This window comes from Bufo gargarizans, chromosome 8 (genome assembly GCF_014858855.1).
Source record: "Bufo gargarizans isolate SCDJY-AF-19 chromosome 8, ASM1485885v1, whole genome shotgun sequence".
Classification (NCBI taxonomy): Eukaryota; Metazoa; Chordata; class Amphibia; order Anura; family Bufonidae; genus Bufo; species Bufo gargarizans.
The window spans coordinates 41580214-41603938 of NC_058087.1; the positions used below are offsets into that span (position 1 = coordinate 41580214).

Sequence of the window (23725 nt, forward strand, 5' to 3'; positions counted from 1 at the left end):
GTGTGTCTGAAACGACCTTGTCATTGGTAGATGGGCCCTTCACAATTTTGATAAAAAATGTGCATGAAGAGCTTCTAATTTTTATATTTTTATGTATAGTAGTAATACAATTTACATTTATTCATGTTTCCAGTCTTTGCACATGGCAGTGTGCTGCTACTTTTAGTCCTTGCTTGCTTTAACATTGCAGCCATGGTATCATGCACCTGAATCCTTTTCCCTCATTGTTTGGACATGCCGATCTAACTATGTTAGGACATGTGACACTAACCACACCCCTTGTTCTTACCAATAATGCTTCCTACAGCCTCCAATGCAGGACATAACCTACAGTTACTGATTATCAAAACAGATTTGCCATAGGTTGCAATGATAGGTTAATAACTTAATAATAAGGCATTTTTGATAAATGGCATTTGGGTAAAGTAATATAACAATGATAACTATTGGGTAAGATACATTTATATTAATGGCACAACCCCTTTAGTTTTTTCTACAGATTATTACCTAAAATAGGCAAAAAAGTAGTCAAAGAAAAGCCTTAAAAGAGCTAGCAGTGATAAAAGTTTCCCTTTTCACACCTTAAGAATGCTACATACAGACAAAAATAAAAAAAAGTATATCACACGTTTTTACAGCAAAAGATTAGAACAAAAACACGAGAACAACACAAAGCAAACAGAAGAAGCTGATAAAATTTTAACTTTCCCCTAAATCTGTGGTGTACCTCTGCCAGGTGGTGCCACCTTTTTAGGGACAGCCTCTGGTACTTTCTCTTCTATCAACGTTCTCTTTGGTATTTCTGGTATATTAAATATATACGTTTTAAGATGGCTATGTATACTATTACAAACATTTGAAACATTCCTGGACACAGTTAGACATGGAATACAGGAAACTTAACCATAAAAAGTAAAGAGACATACTCCAATGTAGAAAAATGCAATGTTAACATGAAACATTAAACAATAATCTTATAATTAAAAGTTTAGGAGCACTAAGATACCTTCTGCTGGGGGTGCCTCCTTCTTTTTAGGAATTAATTTAATTTCCTCTTCTACTGCTTTCTTTTGAGCCTCAGGCACTAAAGACATTTACTTAATTACTTTTTATTCTAGGCATTAATAGGCATTTTTTTCTTGAAAATGTTAAAAGAAAAACCCTTAAATGTATTAATTCAATAGCCATACTATACCTTTAGAAGGGGGAGCCTCCTTTTTGGGTACAGATACAGGCACCTTCTCTTCTGGAACTTTTTTACGTGCTTCAGGAACTACAAATATATTATCTGTATAAATTTACCTATTTTTAGACTTTCATGCAAAATTGCTAAATTAGATGATGAAGGGGTTGTTATAAAACCACAAGTAGGTGCAATGCATTCTTGATTTTAACCAATCACATGATAAAGTATTAAAACAAAGAGCACAAACATACATAGTTTGAAGATTACATATGGTGTTCTAGCTATACTGACTATGATACAACAGGGCAAAAAGTGAAAGGAAGATTAGAGCTTATTGCAAGGTAGTTATAAGAGGTTATAGGACAAAAACAAAAGGGTCAATACAATGACTCAACGTACAAACATACTTGTAGACAGGACGTAAATATGCAGTGAAGTTGCAAGCATCATATACAAAGCTATGATACCTCTAGCTGGTGGAGCCTCCTCCTTTTTAGAAGCAGGTACGGGCACCTTTTCGGCAACTTAAAAATAAGATTTAGAACATTTAGTATTAACGTATCATACATACAATACTAATAAGAAGCTTGTTAACAAGAAAGCACAAATAATGAGTGAGCGCTTAAACCACACACTGTAGCAGAATAATAAGCAAGATAATTAAGAAGGTGCAATGTATATAGACTATTAAAAGGTCTATATACCTTTAGGTGGTGGTATTGCTTCCTTTTTAAGAGTAGTTGGTACCTTTGCCTCAGGTATGTCTTTCTTTGAAACCTTTGGCACTTTAAAGATATTGAAATCCTTAACATATGCTTTTTTAAAAACCTAGGTTGACTTTCAGTAAAAAGAAAGAAGTGTTATCAATACCTTCTGAAATTTCCTCTTTTCTAGAGATAGACACAGCCCGTTTCTCCTCTACAACCATCTTCTCATGTACAGTGGGAACTATAGAATTTATAAGATATTGTATTCAACAGATGATCTTCAACAAAATCATATATGTTACTATGTGAAAACATTCTAAAGATAACTGCTCTAGGAAAATAAAATCATTGAGAAAAATAATGCATGGATAAAGAAGAATCACTAAAACCCATACCTGTGACGGCTGCAGACTCTGCTACTTGTTGGGCATAGTAAAACTCTTCAGTTGCCCTTTTTTCTGCCACTGAACGTAAGCAAATACAAATTATTATATGTTATATATTTATTTAGATATATTTGTACTACAGTAGGATTATATTTAAGTCAACACATTAATTTTGCAAGAAGCACATTAGTCAGTTGGAACTCACCATAATAGTTTGGATTAATCCAAAAATTATATAGACTAAAAAGAAATAGGTTTATGCGTATTGATAGCCCTATATATATATTATTTTTTTTTACTGCTGGTTAAAATGTTAGCACTGTCTTTGAAAAAAGATTAAAAATGAATATCCAACTGGGCAAAGTGGTATTGTTGGTATTGCCGTAGCATTATTGTTGTCATTATTTATTAATCCGTGCAATACCCTTTGTCTTACCCATACCTTTTACAGATGTAATTTGCTGTTTTCTACTCATGGAAAAGGGAACCTCTTCTTCCGTAACTGCCCGTTGCCGAGCTTGTACTTAAAAAATAATGTGTATATTCAGGACTTAAGCGTTCTCTTGCTTAGACTACTTTCACACTGGCGTTTCTGGGTCCGCCTGTGAGATCCGTTCAAGGATCTCACAAGCTGCCCAAAATGGATCAGTTTAGCCCCAATGCATTCTGAATGAATAAGGATCCGTTCAGAATGCATCAGTTTGCTTTCGTTCAGCCTCCATTCCGCTCTTGCGGCGGACACCAAATCGCTGCTTGCAGCTTTTTGATATCCACCTGACGATGCAGAGCCAAATGGATCCGTCCTGATTTACAATGTAAGTCAATGGGGACGGATCCGTTTTCACTGACGCAATATGGTGCAATTGAAAACGGACCCGCCTGCCATTGACTTTCAGTGTAAGTCAAAACGGATTAATTTGCATTATCATGAACGTTTTTGTTCATGGTAATGCAAACGGATCCGTTCTGAACAGATACAAGACGGATCCGCACCTAATGCAGGTGTGAAAGTAGCCTTAACCGCAACATGGCACTAAAGGGGCTTTAGCTAACACCGACTATTAATGTTGTAAAGCAGGTCGGTTTCACTTTGTGAATTATTGCTTCACTGTGACGATTACATGTTTCCACACAGTTAATTAGGAGAAAAATTGAAAAATAGTGGAATAACTTACCCCTTCTTGCATCAACTTCTTCATGGACTGGTACAGGCTTGGCTTTATCTTGAAATTTAAAGACAATTATTGAAAATCAGTATGAAAGTTAAATATATTTATCTAGATCTACAAAGAAAGTGATAAGTGAAGATATTGATCTGTCCTTTCTCTCTAACATCCCTTTTACCATTATTTTAAGAGATTCATATAAAAGCCCTAGTATGATTAGCCATTAGTCCTTAATTCTGGCTCTTAAAAAGCAAAGAAGAAACCTTGTCTCCAGACGCCTGCTTCCTCTTCTCTGGTCACAACTCTTCTTTCAAACTGCTCATCAATAGGCTTCCTCACAACTGCAAAAAAATACACTTTGTTTTCTTATTTGCTTTTCACCTTTAGAACAGTAACTACACTGTTATATAGTATAAATTTCCAACTGTAGTATCTGCATTATACTAGTATCTTAGCAATAATGCTGAAAAATGAATGCATATACCTGTTGGGGCTTCAGGTTTTTCAAGTTCAAAATCGGGGATCCTTCTTTCGGGGATCTCCTCTTCGACAACTTAAGAAAAACAAGTCAAATGTCAAGGTGTTTAATTTAGATATTTTGAGAGATCAATGAAGAGGGTGATTTAATAATGTTGTATAATACAAGAGTCAGGTGTATGATGTGTCTGTTTTTATATACACCCAGTAGTTCCTGCCTACTAATATAATTGTGGGTCCAAAATTGTTTGTGATAAACCTTTAACGTCAGACAAGTCTACAGTACACAACAGTTTAAGACATAAGGCAAATTGACAATTAATGATTGCCTTTTTATGATTGTGCGAGTGTCGTGTAAACATTACGATAATGAACGATCATTATGAGTGTTCATTAGCAATGGTTAAAAAATGTACTAGACAAAAGTACAAATATGATAGATTTATCGTATATATATATATATATATATATATATATATACACACACTACAATATACCTTCTTCATAATATTGTTTCTTTTCTCCATAAATCTCTTCCTGATAATATTGCTGTTTCTCATAAACCTCTTCTTCATAATACTCTTTCTCTTCTTCATAAACATGTCTCTCATAGACCTTTTCTTCCTGGTCATATTCTTCCAAAGCTTCCTCCTCTTCAGCATAAGGTTCTTCAATCTCATAAGCTGGTTTAGGTTCCTCATAAACCTCATAGTACTCCTCCTTCTTTTTGGATACAGCAACAACTTTAACTTCTTCTGTTTTTCTTGGTTTTGAAGGGACTTTAAAAATATGCATTTGTGTTACAAAAAATCCATTTCATAACAAGAACATAGTTAAGATGTAGAGCATAAGAGTGATTGATGAAAAGAGGGCTTTGGTGTTGTAAGAATGTATTATCGAAGCCAACATAATTTACAAAGAACTGAAGAAACCGGCAAATATGAAGCACATGTTTGCTTAGAAAGGCTTATGTTCAAAATTGTAGACAAACACACAAAAAAATTCTTAATATAACAATAAAAAAGTTGACAATTCAGAAGACTGACAATGCAGAAGTCTGAATAGATGGATCTGAGAACTGGAAATAGGTGGATAGACAAAAAAAAAGGTTTAAATAGATTGGGATAAAATAGATAAAGATAGATTTAAACAATCACTCAATACAAACATCTGAATAGAGATGCATTACAAAGATTGACTGACTGAGTCAACAAAGTAAGACAGTGATAAAGATCAATAGAAAGATATGTAGTCCAAATTACAACAAAAAAATGATAAAGAAAAAACTTTTCCAAAGAGTATCCTCAATTATATAGGAAGAGTTTTTACATAAAACTTGAAGACAATTAAAGTGGTTGTCTTGCAGAAAAAATGTGGGGCAAATGGCCCTAAGGGGATTTAAAAAAAAAATACAAAAATAGCTATATTAACTTTACGATCCTGCACTACCCCTATTCCAATGGTTATTGGGGCCCTTTGATCTACTTTCTGATTCTGCCTCGACACACAGAAAATGCAGTGGTAACCCAGCAAGCATTGAAACAGGAGCAGCAGGGGATCCATGAGTATCACTTACTGTATTTTTTTTTACCCACCCTAAGTATTTTGCCCCAAATGTTTCTCATAAGACAATAATAATATAACACATATTTTTATGGTCAGAATACATTACTATATTCACCATAGCACATGTGTTAAAAAGTGTTTAATGTTCTGTGATATAATTCCAGGCAGTTTAAGAGCACTCTAGAGTCTAGAGCAAAAATAGACAGACGTATAAAATCAATACAGAAGATTAGAATAAGTAAAAAAACATGAAAAAAACCAAACAAAAACGTAACAAGAAGATGCTCATTCAGCAATAGCATTGCCAATAGAATATTTTAGATACTTAGTTTTACAGAAGTCACAGAACAGTATGAAGATGCTAAAAACTAAAATTTTATTAGATATACGCAAAAAAGGGGGAGGGAATTAAATACTAAGGGTAACCCCTATTAGGAGGCAAAAACAACTTAACCTGCGCTCAGAAGACTTTACTAAATAGATCTAGAGCGACAGGGGTGAACCATATGTGATGAAGGGGTGAACCATATGTGATGAACACATATACCTAAAAATTAGACTGGCATGGTGAACAAACAAGTCAATAGTAGAGGTCCACACGCACTAGGGGATTTGAAAAGTAACCCTGCACTTGGAATAAAAGGAGAAAGTCCCAAAGCATCAATGAGTTGATCAGTTTGGAACTCATATGCAGGGATATCAGTCCTTGCTACTATAAGGCTCGGAGAGCTATAACACTAACTCAGCTTCATAGACATTAAGCAGCACTGTTAGGTTCAACATGTTTCTTCAATTTTGAATCATCAGGAGCTATCATATCTGCCTGTAGGTGTACTAAGTTGCTGAGTACTGCTGTACCACCGTCGTGGTGGCAGCCTCCAGTGCTAGTCCGTGAATGGTACTTAGTTTTACAGCCAAACTTGATATTATGTCTTTGGAAGTCTCTTTGTTTTAGTATAATTAAGCCTAAGCAAAGCTTAATACATCTGGTTATATTAAGAGGTTAAACTGGTCCTTTACATTTACCTTTAGCAGGAGGGGCTGGTGCAGGAGGAGCAGGTTTTGCTGGGACTTTTTGTTTCTTTCCAACTACAGAAACTTTAATACAATAACGCCAGTAAGGATTTTTTTTTAAATATAAATGACTTTGTTCTGCTGTCACTGAATACAGATACCTATTGCAGATGATGTGTGACTACTATAGCAGTGAGTGAAATTGACACATATGAGGTCATGTATAAAGACAGATATTTTGCAGGCCAGTTTCAATATCCCCTGCGCTTCCAGAGGTGGTGCTTAATATATGACAAGGTGAACTCCTTCTCATAAATTAAGTGTATCATCTGGAAGTCAGTGTGCCTAGCATGTGATCTACTCCAGCTCATAAAAATGGGGTAAATGATAATAGATGTGTCAGGGCTGATGGACCTGCCCACATCCCACCACTTCCTCTTTTTAGAAGTAGTAATGGTGATGTAGACACGGCACTTCATGCCAAATTTTGGTGAAATGGAGGTTAAAAGAAGGCATTGGTGTCATAGTAAATGTCTCCCACAATGTATGTCACAAAAGAGATATATTTCCAATTAATGACACAAATGAGACATAACATACAAAATAGACCACAAAATGAGACAACAAACACAAATCACAGCTCGATACAGCAAAGTAAAAATCTTTCTTCAAGTATTATAAATATGTATTTGATATAAATGAAATGTACTGAAATTTATGTTTAATTCAGTCAGGTGACAACACATATGTGAGATACTCTACAATCCTATGTGAAAAATATTATAATGGATACATGTGAAATTGGTTATATATTAAGCCATGACAAGAGATTACTTACTTTTAGTTGGTGGTACTTCTTCTCCGATATCTGCGGCGACTTTGGTAACCTTTACACCTGGTTTAGGTACTAAGGAAGACATATATGTATTAATCATGATGTAAACTAGATGGGATTATGACTTCTACTTAGCATAAAAAGCTCAAGGTTAATGCAGCCTAAAGAAGTTTTGACATCACAAAAAGTGATACCAAATTGCAAGCAGATACAATCACTTCCTGATTGGTGGAGGTCTACCCTTTGTGACCCCCATGATCCTCATAAGGGATTTTTGTCCCCTTTCTGAGATCAAGTGATATACCATAAAATTTTAAGACAGAAATACCCCTGAAAAATCTGAACTCTCGGGCTTTGAATTTTATACGATAAACTACTTTTTGGAGGCAATGAGATTAGCCATGAAATAGCACATGTGGTAACTCATTAATTTTGCATGATGACTTTGTGTTTAGTAATGAGATCATTACTGATTTAATGATGTCTTTATTACATTTGTACTCTTTATGTACCTCTCTTTTGTTTCTTCACTTCCGGTAGTAGAGGAGGAAATATGAATTCTTAGAATAGATAAATAGATACCACTTAATTATGCATGCTTTAAAACTTTATACATATAGCTTAAAAAACTGTGAAAGTAAACCTAATAGATGATATGCCGTAAGAAGTAAGGACTACATAGAAAAATGCCATATTTTGGATTTATGATGACCCATGTGAAATAAGTCACTTTCTGATTTTTTCACATACCTTCAATGATAGCCTCCTCTTCTAAAGGAGCAGGTATATAAGGTACTCTTGTATCTGGGACATCTGTAAACATTAAATAATTGTTAAACGTTTCAATGAATGAATACAAATTAGTGTATAAGCTACCAATTCAATTTAGTGTGATCTTAAATTATTAAAATGCATGCCTTACCTGGTGGTCTAATTTCTAATTTCATTTCTGAAAAAGACAATAGACATTCATCAATTAAAATAAATATAATATATAAAAAATTTGATAAATTTAAATAATAACAGAAATATGGTAATTATAAATTATAGGCAACTGCAAGTGAATAAGATGTGCCATTTATAATGGCAGAACTGGTTATTGTGAGTCTGCAGCTGGCATAAAGTGAGGGTGGTTACTCAGACATATTGATTTTCGGGCATAGTTTAGGTGTCCATGATTACAAACCTTTGGTTGTTAGATAGAGTTCAGCTGTGCTTGTGGCTTCACCTCTTGGCTCAAGACTGGCAATTACAGAATACACTCCTGTAGAGTTAAATATTAAAGACATGTTATTTCATATTTATTTATTTATGTAATGTGCATAAATAATCTATTTATGAACAATTCCACTTATTCACTCATCAGTGAGGGGGCTGTGAAAACTAGACAGTCCCTTTAAAGGGGTTTATCCATCTTAGACATTTTTGGCATACCCACATGAGAAATATCATAAGATGGGAGACCTCAATGACCGCCGTCTGTCGGTGTAATTCCCATGATCGTTATTCATTACAGAACTAATCTTTGAAGGCTCTTGAACTTTGGCACATGCATAATACAGATATTGGATTAAAGGAAAAATGTCACTAATATCTGCTTAGTAGAGATATATAGCCATTTTTTATTGCCATTTTTTTATTGTGGTTAGGGTGAACCACAACTTAGTGAGAGCACCGGTCTACGTTAACAGGAGGGGTGAGCCACTATATATATCAATTATCAATATCTGCTTAGTGTACGTGTGTTTATTCTTCTATGGTCCATTAGTAACTTTTCAAAAAACCTTTGATATGCTGTAAAGACATATCAAAAGTTTTCATTGCTGAGACCATCACAATCTGTAGAAAAGGGGAGAGACGTCAGCATATTGCTCTCTATCTCCTTGCTGCATGAGACGGCTCCATAGATGTTTATGGACCAGTCTCGATTCCATCCTCGGCAATGAGGAGAGAGAGCGTCACATGTGTGCGCATCATTCAGCTCATTCTAGAGATCATGGGGGTCTCAGTGCTCCGACTCCCACTGATCAAAATATTTGAGATGTCTCTATAACATATGAAAAAATATTTTGAAAAGCTAGTGGCTCTTTGACAAAACTAAAACCCACCTTCATCTTCTGCTGTAACATTATGGATAGTCATGTAATGCCAGCGGCCATCACTTCTGAAACTGTATTTGTCACTCTCTTCTAATTCCATTGCTCCTTTGTACCACGTGACCACCGCATCGTCGAAGGATACCTCACACTCAAAGGTGGCAGATTCATGTTCACTCACAACAATGTTCTGAATAGTTTTTGTGAACTGAATTACTTCAGCTGTAAACAAGAAGGAATGAGAATATTTTATCTCCCCAAAAAAAAAAATATATATATATGTATAGGAGAGGGTATTAGGCCTTGTATTTGAAACAATCAGATTTGAACACTCACCTTCAATAATGAGATCAGCGGTAGTTTCCAGATTTTCATACTTGCAAGTATATTGTCCTTGGTCTTCTGTTCTTACATCTTGGATGATGAGTTTCTGTATCTTCTCATTAACCTCTGTTCTATAACGTCCACGAGGTTGAATTACTTTTCCATTTTTGTACCACTGGGATTTTACATTTGGAATAGAGAACTCACAAACCAATATACTACTATGTCCTTCTTTGATAGACTTCTGTTCAAGATGTTTTTCAACCTTAGGTTCTGTAAAAGCAAATGTGTATATCATTTTTAGTACATTCTAAGAAATTTAAGACATTCTGTATAAAATTTATATAAAGAGGCATAGTAGGAATGAGCAAATTACTTCATATAAATCGATTTATTCATCTACACAAATTTACACTTGTGAGGGAGCGTCCCCATAGCTCTAAACTCTCCCTCTGCCGACAGAATAGCATGGCTGCACATCTTGTGCAGCTCTGATAATCTCACATGCACGGATGTTACTGATTTGTTTTTGTAGGCATATCATACTCTAAGGAACAGTGCATGCATGAGATTATCATGTTATTGCGAGGTGTGCGGCCATGTAAATCTGGCTGCAACGTAGGGAAGCATCATTCAAATGAATTAAACAATTAGTAAGAATGCTCATCCCAAAGGCACAGTTATAAGGAGTGCAGAAGTAGAAGTCTCAATAAAGCCTTGCCAATACTGTACATGGCAAATGATAGCTATGGGGTCCTGTCTTACATTTTGCACTGGGTATGCCTCTGAGTTACAAATATATGGTAGACCCATAACATATTTACCAATGACTGTTAATCTGGCACTAGCAATGTGCGGACCACACACTACACGGTAATTTCCCTGGTCTTCTGGCTGACAATTCCTTATTCTCAAGCAATGACAGTCATCTTGGATGCTGATGTCATATTTTTCATTGGACTCTAATTTGAAAGTTCCTTTGTACCAGGAGAGCTTGATTTCAGGATAATTGATTTTGATTTCACATTCAAAGACTGCTTCATTCTTTGTCACCACAGTCTGATCTTCAATGTCCTTTATTAAATTGATAGGCTATAAAAACAAAATATGTTAATATCACTTAATTCCTGCAATTCAGCATCATATTTCTGACTAAGTGTTGAGGACATTACACTTACTTCAGCTTGGCTCATTCTTTGTTGGATAAAAGAGACAAGTTCATCAAATTCTTGTTCTTCAGTACGAGATCGTTCCTCAAATTCAACCTCCTAGTAAGAATTGCAAATATATTTAATAAATATAAATATATATATATATATATATATATATATATATTAATAATAACATCAGGGATTAAAATATTAGGGAACTAAGAATAGGTTATTGCATTTTAATTCAAAACATTGGAGCAGATTTATACCATGTTATAGATAGAATACTCTTTGTATATTTATTTATTTATTTTTAGACTTTAACATACCATTCTGTGGCTCTCCTCCTCTCTGCTAGCTTTGAGTAGCTCAAAGGCTTGAAGTAGGCCACGGAAATCAGTTATGCCATACATACGGGCATATTTTTCATACTCCTTTGGATCAACATTTTTAAGGAGTTCCAGGATATCAATAGCTTTCTCTTCTTCTTCCTCCTTCTTCTTAGTTGGAGTTCTAAAACAAAAAGTTTAATAAATGAAACAAGGGAACATGGTATAGATAGACATACAAGTCTACTCGTCCTTTCTCATGTAAATTGTCTTTAGAAATAGACAGAAACTGCTCACAGGAGCATCAGGCATTCTCAAACAACTGATCACAGGGGTACAGTGGTCGGACCCCCACCAATCAGATGCTAATGACCTATCCAGAGAGTAGATCATCAGTTAAAAATAGCCGGATAACCCCTTTAATTTTAAAAGTGGGAGTGCATAGGGCATTTGTGTCTTAACAAACATAATCACCTAATCAATTTTTTCGAGATTTAAACCCTTTTTTAAGAACTGCTGTGTCCAAATGATATTATTAAGGCTAATCTTGCCTCTTTTGAATGTTAATTTTTGTATTTTGGTTTGTTGTATTTTTGGCGAATTACTATACGGCTTTATGCGCACTCTTTGTAGATAAAAGGATCAGTACTAGGACTCTAGTGTCTGGATGCAGCGTCAAGTCACACAAAATGGCCGTGACTGCTGCCTGTACGAATATATATCTTAAGACTATGTTCTAATAAATTGGGTATTTCAGCTGTGATGAGTGCCACATATTTCTTCTAAGTACTGCAATTTCTCATAGCATTATACTTACTTTTTCAGTTTAGCTCGGATGTCACCCTCGAATGTCTCTAGTTTCCTCTCTTCAACTGTCATGTTGGTGCTGCACTCAATTTCACCATGCTTATTAAAGGCCACACATCTGTACTGCCCAGAATCAGTTTTGGTGACTTCTTTAATTTCCAGTTTAGCTTCATCTCCTTTCTGCTGAACAACAATGCGTCCACCATGATTGATCTGTCTCCATTTTCCCTTCATCCATTTCACATTGGGAATTGGATCACCACCAACTTTAGCGATGAATGTAGCTGTTCCCTCTGCAGAAATAAAGATATGTTATATACCCGTGTCACACTTGTCACATTTGTTTGCAGAAAGCAAAAATAATGGGTGAACAGAACAACTATTCACTTACTTTCTATAACATTTATACTGTCTGGCTCAGAAACAAAGAAGAGCTTTCCTTCAATTGGTGCTTTCTTTGTTGGTGCAGCTGCTGGTGCTTTTTCTTAGAAAAAATTAAAATAATTATTTAGATTTTTGCCAATTTATATAAAAATTTATAATGAAAGGTAACACATGTTTGATTATTTGCAATATAACAAAAATATATATATTTCCCATACCTGTTACTGTAACTTTACATTTAGTAGATTCACTTCCTGCTGCATTGGTCGCTTTACAAGTGTAGTCGCCTGCATCTGTCTTAGCAGCAGTTTTAAGTTCCATTGTTGCAGTTCCCCGAACAAAAGTGACACTGCAGGTGTTAGAAGATTTTATTTCACGCCCAGACTTGAGCCACTGAATCCTGATCGGCTGAGATCCCTCTACATGACAGCTGAGATGTAGGCCTTCTCCTTCGGTGACGCTTACAGGTGACAGTGGCACATCAAATACTGGAGGCTTTTTGGGTTCTGAATTAAAAAATAATGAACAATAAATGAGTATGTCTGTCCAGGACTAGAGAAATGTTTCTCATATAATAATTTGTGATGAGCGGCAGGGGCAATATTTAAATTCATAATATTTTGTATAATATTTGTCATATATTTGTGAATTCAAGATTATATTCTTGATTGCGAAAATCGGCAATGTATTATTCACGTAATGTGTGCAAAATACTGGCATTGGTCACTTTTCAAGCTGGTATAAGTTTCCTGCGACTGGAGAAAATGGTTGACATGGCAGAACATTAGAATAGCTTTATAGGCAGATAGAGTGCTCCAATATATTTGCACTTGCGAATATTTTTTTCGCAATACGTGCAACTTGTATAGTAAGGGGAAGGCAACTTTTCTATTGGTTGCTAGGGATGTTGCTAAGCTGTGACAAAGCCTTCTCATTGGCCCACAAGCTAGAAGAAGGGAGGGATGATCACCTGATGTGTACTGTGTTAGAAAAAGACAAAAACTAATATTCGTCATTATGAATATATAGCACTATATTCTAAATATTCACAAATTCTCAAAGTGCCGATATTCGCAATCAAAATTCACTTTTCGAATATTCGTGCTCAACACTAATAATAATAAAGGTACCACAATTTTACCTTTGATAAGTACTGAAGAAGTACAGATAGCAGTTCCTGCGTCATTTGATACTTTGCAGGTATATAAACCAGCATCTGCTGGAGTGGATTTTTTAACATTCAGAATAACCATATTGTTCCTAAATGAGATTTCATGATTTGCTGATGTTTGAACTTCTTGATTATTCTTCAACCATGACACAATCAAGGGTTGTGAACCTGCAACACGACCTTCTAGTTTAAATGCATTGCCTTCAGTCTCCTCAACAGTTTCTGAGAGTTTCTTGGTGAAAGAGGGGGGCACTTTTCGTTCTGCAAAGAATAGTAGATAATTATAAAAAAGGCCATGTAGCTTGCATATAGCAAAGGGAAGCTGCCTTTTATTGGCCAACCCAGTAAATCCCTGATATCTATTTGCTACTAGGCAAATTATATTAGATATTGCAAGAAATAATCACAGATATCTCGTCTTCAGGCATTGCTCTGCATTATTATTTGAATAATAAGTCAGAATGAACAATCATAACTTTGGTAATTTCATATATACTATATTTAAAGGTTATGGACAAATTTTGAAGTGTTTGGCTTCTATAGTTTGCATATATTACAATACATAGAAAGCTGCTCTATACCATTCAGAGTCATTTCTATCAGGCAAATTATCTAACTGCTCAGCCAGCAAGACCCCCTATCTTATTCTGTATGTTCATCTAAGCTGATTTATAATAAAATTTATTAACATTGATTTGATCCTAACTCAACTTAACTGAGCATTTAGGAAAAAAAAAAACAGAGGGTCTGTAGACTTAGCTATCAGAGAATTTGATGAATTAGCACTGAATGGCACAGAACAACTTGCTATGCATTATAATACATAGAAATCTCAGTAAGTGTTTTTTAGCCCATATTATGCTGTGTTCTAATCAATACAGAAATGCAAGATTGTTCTTTTTTAATGAAACAGTTTAAGAAGACATTTAACCCCTTCTACCCCGGGCCAGTTTTCGCTCTTCTTCACAGGCCATTTTTTGCAAATCTGACATGTGTCACTTTATGTGGTAATAGCTTTGGAACACTTTTACTTATCCAAGCCATTCTGAGACTGTTTTCTCATGACACATTGTACTTCATTATAGTCATAAATTTGAGTCAATATATTTTACCTTTATTTGTGAAAAAATCCCAAATTTACCAAATTTACAATTTTTTTTAATAAAATTCCATAATTTTCAAATTTCTATTTCTCTACGTTTATAATAGATAGTGATACCTCATATAATAGTTATTACTTTACATTTCCCATATGTCTACTTCATGTTTGTATCATTTTGAAAATCTTATTTTATATTTTGGGGACGTTAGAAGGCTAAGAAGTTTAGAAGCAAATCTTGAAATTTTTCTGAAAATTTCCAAAACCCACTTTTTAAGGATCAGTTCAGGTCTGAAGTCACTTTGTGGGGCTTACATAATAGAAACCACCCAAAAATGACCCCATTTTAGAAAATACACCCCTCAAGGTATTCAAAACTGATTTTACAAACGTTGCTAACCCTTTAGGTGTTCCACAAGAATTTATGGAAAATGGAGATAACATTTCAGAATTTAACTTTTTTGGCAGATTTTAAATTTTTATCCATTTTTTCTAGTAGCAAAGCAAGGGTTAACAGCCAAACAAAACTCTATATTTATTACCCTGATTCTGCGGTTTACAGAAACACCCCACATTTGGTCGTAAACTGCTTTATGGCCACACGGCAGGGCGCAGAAGAAAAGGAAAGCCATATGGTTTTTGGAAGGCAGATTTAACTGAACTGGTTTTTAGATGCCGTGTCCCATTTGAAGCCTTCCTGATGCACCCCTAATAGTAGAAACTCAACAAAGTGGCCAGATTTTGGAAACTATTGGATAAGGTGCCAGTTTTATTGGTACTATTTTGGGGTACATATGATTTTTAATTGCTCTATATTAAATTTTTGGTGAGGCAAGGTAACCAAAAAATGGATGTTTTGGCACAGTTTTTATTTCTTATTTTTAACAACATTCATCTGACAGGTCAGATCATGCGCTATTTTTATAGAGCAGGTTGTTACGGACACAATGATATCAAATATGTGTACTTTCTTTGCTTGTTTGTTTCAGTTTTACATGTTTTTGTATCTCCATTTTCTGAACGCCCTATTTTTTTTTTTAAGATGATTGTCTTGGTGGAATTAATTGGTACCATTTTGGGGTACATCTGATTTTTGATTATTCATTATTATACTTTATGGCGCAAGGTGACCCAAAAAATTGTTGTTTTGGCGAAGTTTTTATTTATTTATTTTTACAGCGTTTACCTGAGGGATTAGGTCATGTGACTTTTTTTATAGAGCAGATTGTTACGGACGTGGCAATACCTAATATGTCTACTTTTTTTTATTTATTTAAGTTTTACACAAAAATAGCATTTTTGAAACCGAAATAATGATGTTTTAGTGTATCCATAGTCTGAAAGCCATAGCTTTTTTATTTTTTGACCGATTGTCTTAGGTTAGGTCTTATTTTTTGTGGGATGAGGTGATGGTTTGATTGGTACTATTTTGGGGGGTATATGCCTTTTTGATTACTTGGTGTTGCAATTTTTGTGATGTAAGGTGACAAAAATTGCTTTTTTTAAACACTGTTTTTATTTAAAAAATTTTACGGTGTTTATCGGACAGGGTGGATCATGTGATATATTTATAGAGCCGGTCATTACGGACACGGCAATACCTAATATGCGTGTTCTTTTCAGTTTTTTTCATTTTTTTTACCCATTTTTTTTTTTACGGTGTTCACCTGAGGGGTTAGTTCATGTGATATTTTTATAGAGCAGGTTGTTACGGACATGGCGTCACCTAATATCTCTATTTTTTTATTTATTTTACTTTAACACAATAATAGCAGTTTTAAAGCAAAAAAATATCATATTTTAGCGTCTCCATTGTCTAAGAGTGATAACTTTTTTATCTTTTGACCGATTGTCTTAGGTCGGGTATCTTTTTTTGCAGGATAAGGTGACAGTTTGATTAGTACTATTTGGGGGGGCATAGGCCTTTTTGATCATTTGCTGTTGCAATTTTTTTATTTATATTTGTTTACGGTGTTTATCAGACAGGATGAATCATGTGATATATTTATAGAGCCGGTCATTACGGACAAGGCAATACCTAATATGCGTGTTTTTTTCAGTTTTTTTATTATAAAAATAAGAGGAAAGGGGAGTTTTTTCTTTTTTTACTTAAAAACATTATTAATTTGATTAAAAACACTTTTTTTTTCTTAATTTTATTTCTGATGTTCATTTTTGCTGGTCTGATCCCTTCTGCAATGCATTCTAATACATCTGTATTGTAATCCATTGCCTGTTCGTTTAGTGCAGTGAGTAGTACACTAACAGGTTGCCTAGGAGACCCAGCCTGAGGCTGGATATCCTGGGCACCCGTAGAAGGCAGGTCTCGATGCCGTGCAAGGCATTGGGCAGCCTCTGCATGGCATCGGAATGCCTTCTGACACATTGAGTCCCCACCACAGCAGTGCGGGGACTTGATGCGCTCCCTCACCTGACACAACAAACCCCTTCTATGTCGCGGTAAGTGCGGACCGCCGCATAGAAGGGGTTAATCCACCGGCATCAGCTGATTCCGGCGTATACAGCAGGGGCCCGGCTACCAGGGACTGCCGGACCCCTGCAGTGATCACCATGAAGTACTATTCCATCAAATTGTGGGAACGTAGTGGCTTTCAATATGCAATAGGGGGTTAACCAGGATAAATGGATGTGCTGTCTCCAGAAATACATACCTTGTACATTAAGCTTTACTGTGCAAGAATCTTTGCCCACATCATTGCTGGCAGAGCAGGTGTACTGTCCAGAATCACCTTTATCAGTTTTAATAATTGTAAGCTTAGTGGTATTTTCCATTTGAGTAACTTTATAGTTTCCTCCAGTTTTAATTTCCTTGTTTTCTTTTGACCAGGTAAGTGTGATGGGGTGACTACCCATCACATGACACTGAAATTCTGCAGGATCACCCACAGGAACATCCACTGGTGAAGGTTTAACATCAAACAATGGTGGGTTTCTACCCTCTATAAGGTACAAAATATATAACAATTAGAAACACTGAAGACTATATCATCCAACTGTTAAAATATGAAAATAGACAACACACAAACCTGTAAGAATGAGTTTGGCATTAGAAGAGGCAGTGCCAACAAAATTGGTTGCTGTACAACTGTACTGCCCAGCATGGTGTCTGTCAGTTTGTAATATCTGAAGGGTAGCTGTTTTATCTATATATGATGTTTGAATATTATAGTCATCTCTTATTAGTACACCATCTTTATACCATGAAACCTCAATAGGTTCTGACCCAACTATTTGACATTCAAATGACACCGATAAGCCAATAGTTTCCTGTATGTCCTTCACTTTTCTTGCAAAGGAAGGTGGAAGGATACGCTCTGCAGAAAGACATGATGCAGTAAAGATTGAATAAAGGTGGAATGGGTTCTAAACACTGCATGGCGCAAAGAAAACTGCAGGAAGCCATCACAGATAAGTTATTTTCATTGTACTTCATTCACTTACCACAAATGGTCCTTTGCATTAAAAATAAATGTCAACAATGATAAAATTATTATTTTTACCTTTCACAGTTAGAAGTGCAGAGGAAGAAGCATCACCAACATCATTTTCTGCTTTACATATGTATTCTCCAGAATCCTGAATTTCTGTTTGCGTGAAAACTAGCGTAGCAACATTGTTCTTGAAATGTATTTTGCAAGCATCAGTTGGTCGCAGTTTGGTATCACCTCTGTACCAAGATACTTTTATTTCTGGTGTTCCTTGAATTTGACATTGTAATGATGCAGCACCACCAGCAGTCACCTCCACTGATTCCAGAGGCATTAGGAAATATGGTGGTTCTAGGAGTTAAGACATCACACTCAGCACGCTTATTTAATGCTTACATTGTACATTATAAAAATTAAGGCAAATGGTAAAATTAGGATGCATACCTAATACTGATACCGATGCTTGACAGGTGTCATGTCCAACTGCATTTTCTACACGGCAAGTATACACACCCTCATCATCATTTGTGCATCTTAAATATTCCAGAATGCAAGATTTGTCTGTTGTGGTTATGCTGCAACGGTCTGACTGAGATATCTCAACACCATTCTTCTTCCAAGTTGCATATATTGGGGGAGTTCCAGTATATGTGCATTCCAGAACTATGGGTTTGCCTGTATTTGTCTGATAATTGGAGAGCTTCTTCACAAATAAAGCAGGTTCTGTAAAAGATTAAATGAATACAAAATGATGAGTATTTTCAAAGCACAAATGAGAGGATTTCAGTTTTGAATGTCTTATAGAAATTCTTTAACTCCTTACCTTTAACAAAGAGTTGAGTGGAACAGGAGTCCCTTCCAGCATCATTACTAACATTACAGGAATAATCACCGCTTTGTAGGCTGCTGACATTATATAGCTCTATTACTGCCATGGAATCGGTAAGTGTAATATTGCAGTTACTGTCTGGCAAGATTTCATCACTTCCTTTATACCAAGAAACTTTAAATGGTGGTGTTCCACGAAGCACACCAGCAAAGGTCACAGTGGCTCCTGGAAGAACTTCAACTGGTTCTGGCTTCTCAACAAATGAAGGTGGCTCTAAGATATTAAATGATATTGAATTTTAATAAACCACGTAAAATAATAAATACTTTAGAATAAAGCTATAATATAATATGGAGGATAAGACCAAGATAATAAGAGAAAATCCTAGAATACGGGAAGCATCATTATTATATATGATCTACAGCACATACACATAGTGGGTCATTTATTAAGACCAGTGTTTTAGACACCGATCATAATAAATCCCTACGCTGGAGGTAGATCCGCCGAAGTTATGTAGAGGTGTAGATGTAGCGGCCAATCCCCTTCCCCCCCCAGACTTGGTGTGAGTGGGGTAAAGTCGCAGTTTTTGGCGCAAATAACTTTGCACCGCAATCTGTGCCAGAAATACGACTAATTTGATATGTCGGAGAGTTTACATCGGTGGGGATCTGAGTGATGAGACTCCACTGCTCTCTAGAATGAGGGGAGAGAAGCTCTCTCTCCTCGCTGCAGAGGACAGAATTGCGATGGTCCTTCTATGAAGCCCAACTCATGAAGTGAAAAGAGAGAGTGCAATATGCGCTTACTTCTCCCCCCTCATTCTGGAGATTGGTGGGGGTCTGTAAAGATAATTATGATTTCTAATGAATGTGTTTCATGAATAGATGACCAGGACTATTGACTATTGAATTATAATATCCATCATTCTATTGACACCTATTTTTACCTACAGTGGGAAAAAGCTTTAATCCAATTGTTTGATCATATTATCCATCATATGTAATTTTTATATATACACCCATGCATGTATGCATATAATAAATATTCCTTACTACCTGAATGTAAGCAAGTGTCAGTTTGTCCTTATGGAGATAGAGATGTGTGAGTCAAGAAAATTTAGACAACACAAAGAAGCATATTAACAGTAGAATGCAAATATTATAAGTAGAAATATCAATTTACTATTTAGACAACTGACCTTTAACAGACAAAATAGCACTGCATTCATCAGATCCAGCAACATTGGTGGCGTAGCAAACATATCTTCCGGCATCTGATGGTGCCAGCTCACTCACTTTCAACAAACAGGTGTTGTCTGTGAGGGCAGTTTGGTATTTGTCACCACTGATGATCTCATCACCGTTGAATGACCAAGAAACAAGAATGGGTGGCGATCCAGATACTTTGCATTCCATTGAGGTTGTGGATCCAAGAAGACCATATGTTTCCTTCAGCTTTCTAGTGAACGATGGAGGAATAATTCGGTCTATGAAAACACAAAACAAAAATCACAATGTGAGCAAGAAAGGGCAATTCTTTCAAAGAAAATGGGTTTATCCTCAAACAAATAGGTCCTGAAAAAAATATATACCTTTATATAGCACATTAGAAACTTACCTGATATATCAACTACAGCCTTGCAGCTGCTCTTTCCAACATTGTTTTTTACTTCAAACACATATTCACCAGCATCAGCCTTTCTGGTGGACAATATTTTAAGGCTAGCAACCTTGCCAAAGAAACTAATTTTGTATTTATCATCATTTGACAGTTCTGTGCCATCTTTAAACCAAGTAGTTATTAGTTCTGGAGTCCCACCAACAGTGCACTCCAGTGTGCAAGAATCTCCTGCCGTAACCTTGGTTGGTTGGGGTTTTTCAACAATAATTGCTGGTTCTGGAAAATAAAGGTCAAAGGGCCATATAAATTAAGACAGAAGAAAGCAGAAATGCTTTACTTGGCGATGATGCTTAAGAATTCTTTAAGAATGCTATGCAATCATAGGAATTTAACTATATGATAAATTCATTAAACCCAAATGCTTCACTTGGTGATGGCAAATTCATTAAACCCAGGTGGTATTTAAATATATATATATATATATATATATATATATATATATCAAAGTCTTTTATGAAGTGCAAGAGCAGATTTTTTATTTTAATAAAAGGACACAAACCTAAAACTGATAAGTTTGCAAAGCATTCCTGTGTGCCAGCCTCATTTTTGATCTGGCAGGTGTATTTTCCAGTATTCTCTGGCTTGGTGGATGCAAAAGAAAGAGTTGCAATATTGTCTGTAAATGAAAAGCTGATATCTTCACTTTCTCTGACAACTTCATTCTTGTCCTTCAGCCATATCACTGTTATAGGCTGAGTTCCTTCAACAACAGCTTGAAACTGAGCTGGTTCTCCAACCACAGAAGTTACATTTTCAACCTTCTGAACAAATCTTGGAGGTTCTGAAAGAAACAAATACTTAATAAGGATTCTTATAGAAAAGAAAATTGCTTTTGTGAAAGAGAAACCTAAGAACACAAAAGGTATTTGGGTATTTTACCAACCTTTCATCTTTATAGAACATTGGCAGGTATCGCTTCCAACATCATTCACTGCTTTACATTGATATTCACCAATGTCACCAGCATCAATTTTAAGAATGTGAATAGACGCAAGATAATTTTCTGTAATGATCTTGCATTTCTTACTGCTCTTAATCTCCTTTCTGTCTTTGAACCATGTCACTTCAAAGGGAGAAGTGCCTTGCAATTCACACGTAAGAGTTACATCAAGTCCTTTCAATGTCAGTACAGATTCTGGCTTTGTGATGAAAACCGGTGGTTCTACAATACCAAAAAATCAATTGTTCTTATTTTGATAATTGTGTTATATAGAAAGATTTTTTGTATTCCAAATTGCAGGGTTTATACGTATAAGCTTTAAGGGGCAATGATAAAGTATCCAAAAAGTTACATTATCTGAGTTTTTCTATGCTTTATCTATGCAAAAATTGTTTTTTTTTTTTGCTGAATCTATTGTCAAGATTTAGAGTAGGAAAATTAAATAATAAAATAAATAATGTACAGGCTTTTTAAGATTACACAAACATGCTGTCTAATATATAAAAGAAGTTATATACTGCAAAATGCAGTGCAATATTCCCCAGACCCTCTATTAGTACTTAATACTCAAAATGATTTGTACTTTTATCATTTAAGATATGAATTTTAAGAAGAAGATATCTTTACCTTTCACTTTAAGTGAAGTGCTACAACTCGTGCTACCTGCATCATTGTGAGCTTCACAAGTGTAATCTCCACTGTCTTCAATGCTGGCCTCAGTTATCTCCAGCGCAGCAACAGAGTCAACAAAGGACATGGTATATTTTCCACCATGCTGAATCTCTGCATCATTTTTAAACCACACAACTCTTATTTCTGGTGATCCACTGATTTTGCATTCAAACCTATCAGAATCTCCTTGTTTGATGACTTTAGAAGATTCCAACTTCTTTACAAAGCGTGGGGGTTCTTGTGAAGAAAAAGATAAATACATTATGATATAATGTATGATTTACTACTATAGTCTTAAGGATATCATGCCACTATCCAAGCCAACAGAGGATCACAGTAAAGGCCTTACAAACATACCTTGTACTTCAAGAGAGGCTGTGCAAGAATCTTTTCCAACTTCATTGGTGGCATAACATGTGTAGAAACCAGCATCAACTTTGCTGACTTTAAGGACCTTTAAATGAGCTCTGTTTTCAGTAAAAGTAATTTTGTAGTTTCCACCAGGACGAATTTCTCTATTGTCTTTTGCCCAGGAGACTTTGATTGGATGTGTTCCAATGATGTGACACTCAAAATTGGCTGGTTCACCAAGTGGAACATTTGTAGATTCGGGTTTTATGTCGAAAATAGGAGGAGATTTTGGTTCTGGAATTAAAACATAAATACAAATATGGTAACATATCCCTTGAAAATTGTGAGTTTTGACACTCCAGATCTCTGGAAGATTAAGTAAGAAGTCTTATACTTATGATTCCACAAACCTGTGAGAGTAAGTTTAGCACTAGAAGATGCAGACCCAATAGGATTTGAAGCAGTGCAAGAATATTGACCAAGATGGTCGATGCCAGTGGTCAAAATTTGAAGAGTTGCTACGTTGTCAATATATGATGTTTGTACATTATTGTCATCTCTCAAAAGAACACCATCCTTATACCAAGAGACCTCAATTGGCTCAGAGCCATTGATTCGACAGTCAAAGGTAACTGGTGAACCAACAGTTTCTTGAACATCCTTAACTTTCCTTGCAAATGAAGGAGCCAACTTACGCTCTGCAAAAAATAAGTTAGAGCATTATAAATGCTTTGTTATTGTGACACCTTTTTTCTTATGCCTTAAAACCTTGTAAAATACATAACTAGCATGGATAAGAAGTTTAAAGAAAGTTAAGTTCACCTTGTACAGTGAAAAGAGCACTGGAAGAAGAAGATCCAACAACGTTTTCGGCTTTGCATATATATTCACCACTGTCAGTCTTCTCTGCCTTATTGAATGTTAGAGTCGCAACATTGTTTTTAAACTGCATTTTATAAGCAGGAGTTGACCTCAGTTTTGTGTCTCCCTTATACCAAGAAACTTTTATTTCTGGAGTTCCCTCCACTTGACATTGCAAAGATGCAGACTCTCCAATAGTAACCTCCAATGGCTCCAATGGTGAAATGAAATAAGGTAGTTCT

General features: G+C 35.5%; 1 protein-coding gene across 50 annotated transcripts in view; it reads right to left on the reverse strand.

Annotated features, from left to right (window-relative positions):
- TTN (titin) overlaps window positions 1-23725 on the reverse strand; it is a 249119-nt gene that overhangs the window by 141970 nt on the left and 83424 nt on the right. For 44 of the 50 annotated variants that reach the window (XM_044303133.1, XM_044303118.1, XM_044303159.1 and 41 more), the window contains 39 exons: window positions 23445-23723; window positions 23033-23320; window positions 22629-22916; window positions 22227-22508; window positions 21543-21821; window positions 21159-21440; window positions 20597-20875; window positions 20178-20465; window positions 18971-19249; window positions 18592-18870; window positions 18220-18498; window positions 17746-18033; window positions 17371-17658; window positions 13570-13860; window positions 12647-12934; window positions 12436-12528; window positions 12055-12337; window positions 11238-11421; window positions 10936-11025; window positions 10582-10849; window positions 9770-10030; window positions 9446-9655; window positions 8524-8601; window positions 8260-8286; window positions 8088-8150; window positions 7341-7409; window positions 6515-6586; window positions 4420-4701; window positions 3930-3998; window positions 3709-3786; window positions 3455-3502; window positions 2722-2802; window positions 2289-2357; window positions 2057-2134; window positions 1891-1971; window positions 1654-1710; window positions 1196-1273; window positions 1007-1084; window positions 728-802 (listed from right to left, as the gene is read on the reverse strand). In XM_044303133.1, the coding sequence (XP_044159068.1) occupies window positions 728-802; window positions 1007-1084; window positions 1196-1273; window positions 1654-1710; window positions 1891-1971; window positions 2057-2134; window positions 2289-2357; window positions 2722-2802; window positions 3455-3502; window positions 3709-3786; window positions 3930-3998; window positions 4420-4701; window positions 6515-6586; window positions 7341-7409; window positions 8088-8150; window positions 8260-8286; window positions 8524-8601; window positions 9446-9655; window positions 9770-10030; window positions 10582-10849; window positions 10936-11025; window positions 11238-11421; window positions 12055-12337; window positions 12436-12528; window positions 12647-12934; window positions 13570-13860; window positions 17371-17658; window positions 17746-18033; window positions 18220-18498; window positions 18592-18870; window positions 18971-19249; window positions 20178-20465; window positions 20597-20875; window positions 21159-21440; window positions 21543-21821; window positions 22227-22508; window positions 22629-22916; window positions 23033-23320; window positions 23445-23723 (7029 nt within the window). The remainder of the gene's footprint in view (window positions 1-727; window positions 803-1006; window positions 1085-1195; window positions 1274-1653; window positions 1711-1890; window positions 1972-2056; window positions 2135-2288; window positions 2358-2721; window positions 2803-3454; window positions 3503-3708; window positions 3787-3929; window positions 3999-4419; window positions 4702-6514; window positions 6587-7340; window positions 7410-8087; window positions 8151-8259; window positions 8287-8523; window positions 8602-9445; window positions 9656-9769; window positions 10031-10581; window positions 10850-10935; window positions 11026-11237; window positions 11422-12054; window positions 12338-12435; window positions 12529-12646; window positions 12935-13569; window positions 13861-17370; window positions 17659-17745; window positions 18034-18219; window positions 18499-18591; window positions 18871-18970; window positions 19250-20177; window positions 20466-20596; window positions 20876-21158; window positions 21441-21542; window positions 21822-22226; window positions 22509-22628; window positions 22917-23032; window positions 23321-23444; window positions 23724-23725) is intronic. The other 6 variants (XM_044303124.1, XM_044303112.1, XM_044303117.1 and 3 more) reach the window with 6 other exon arrangements.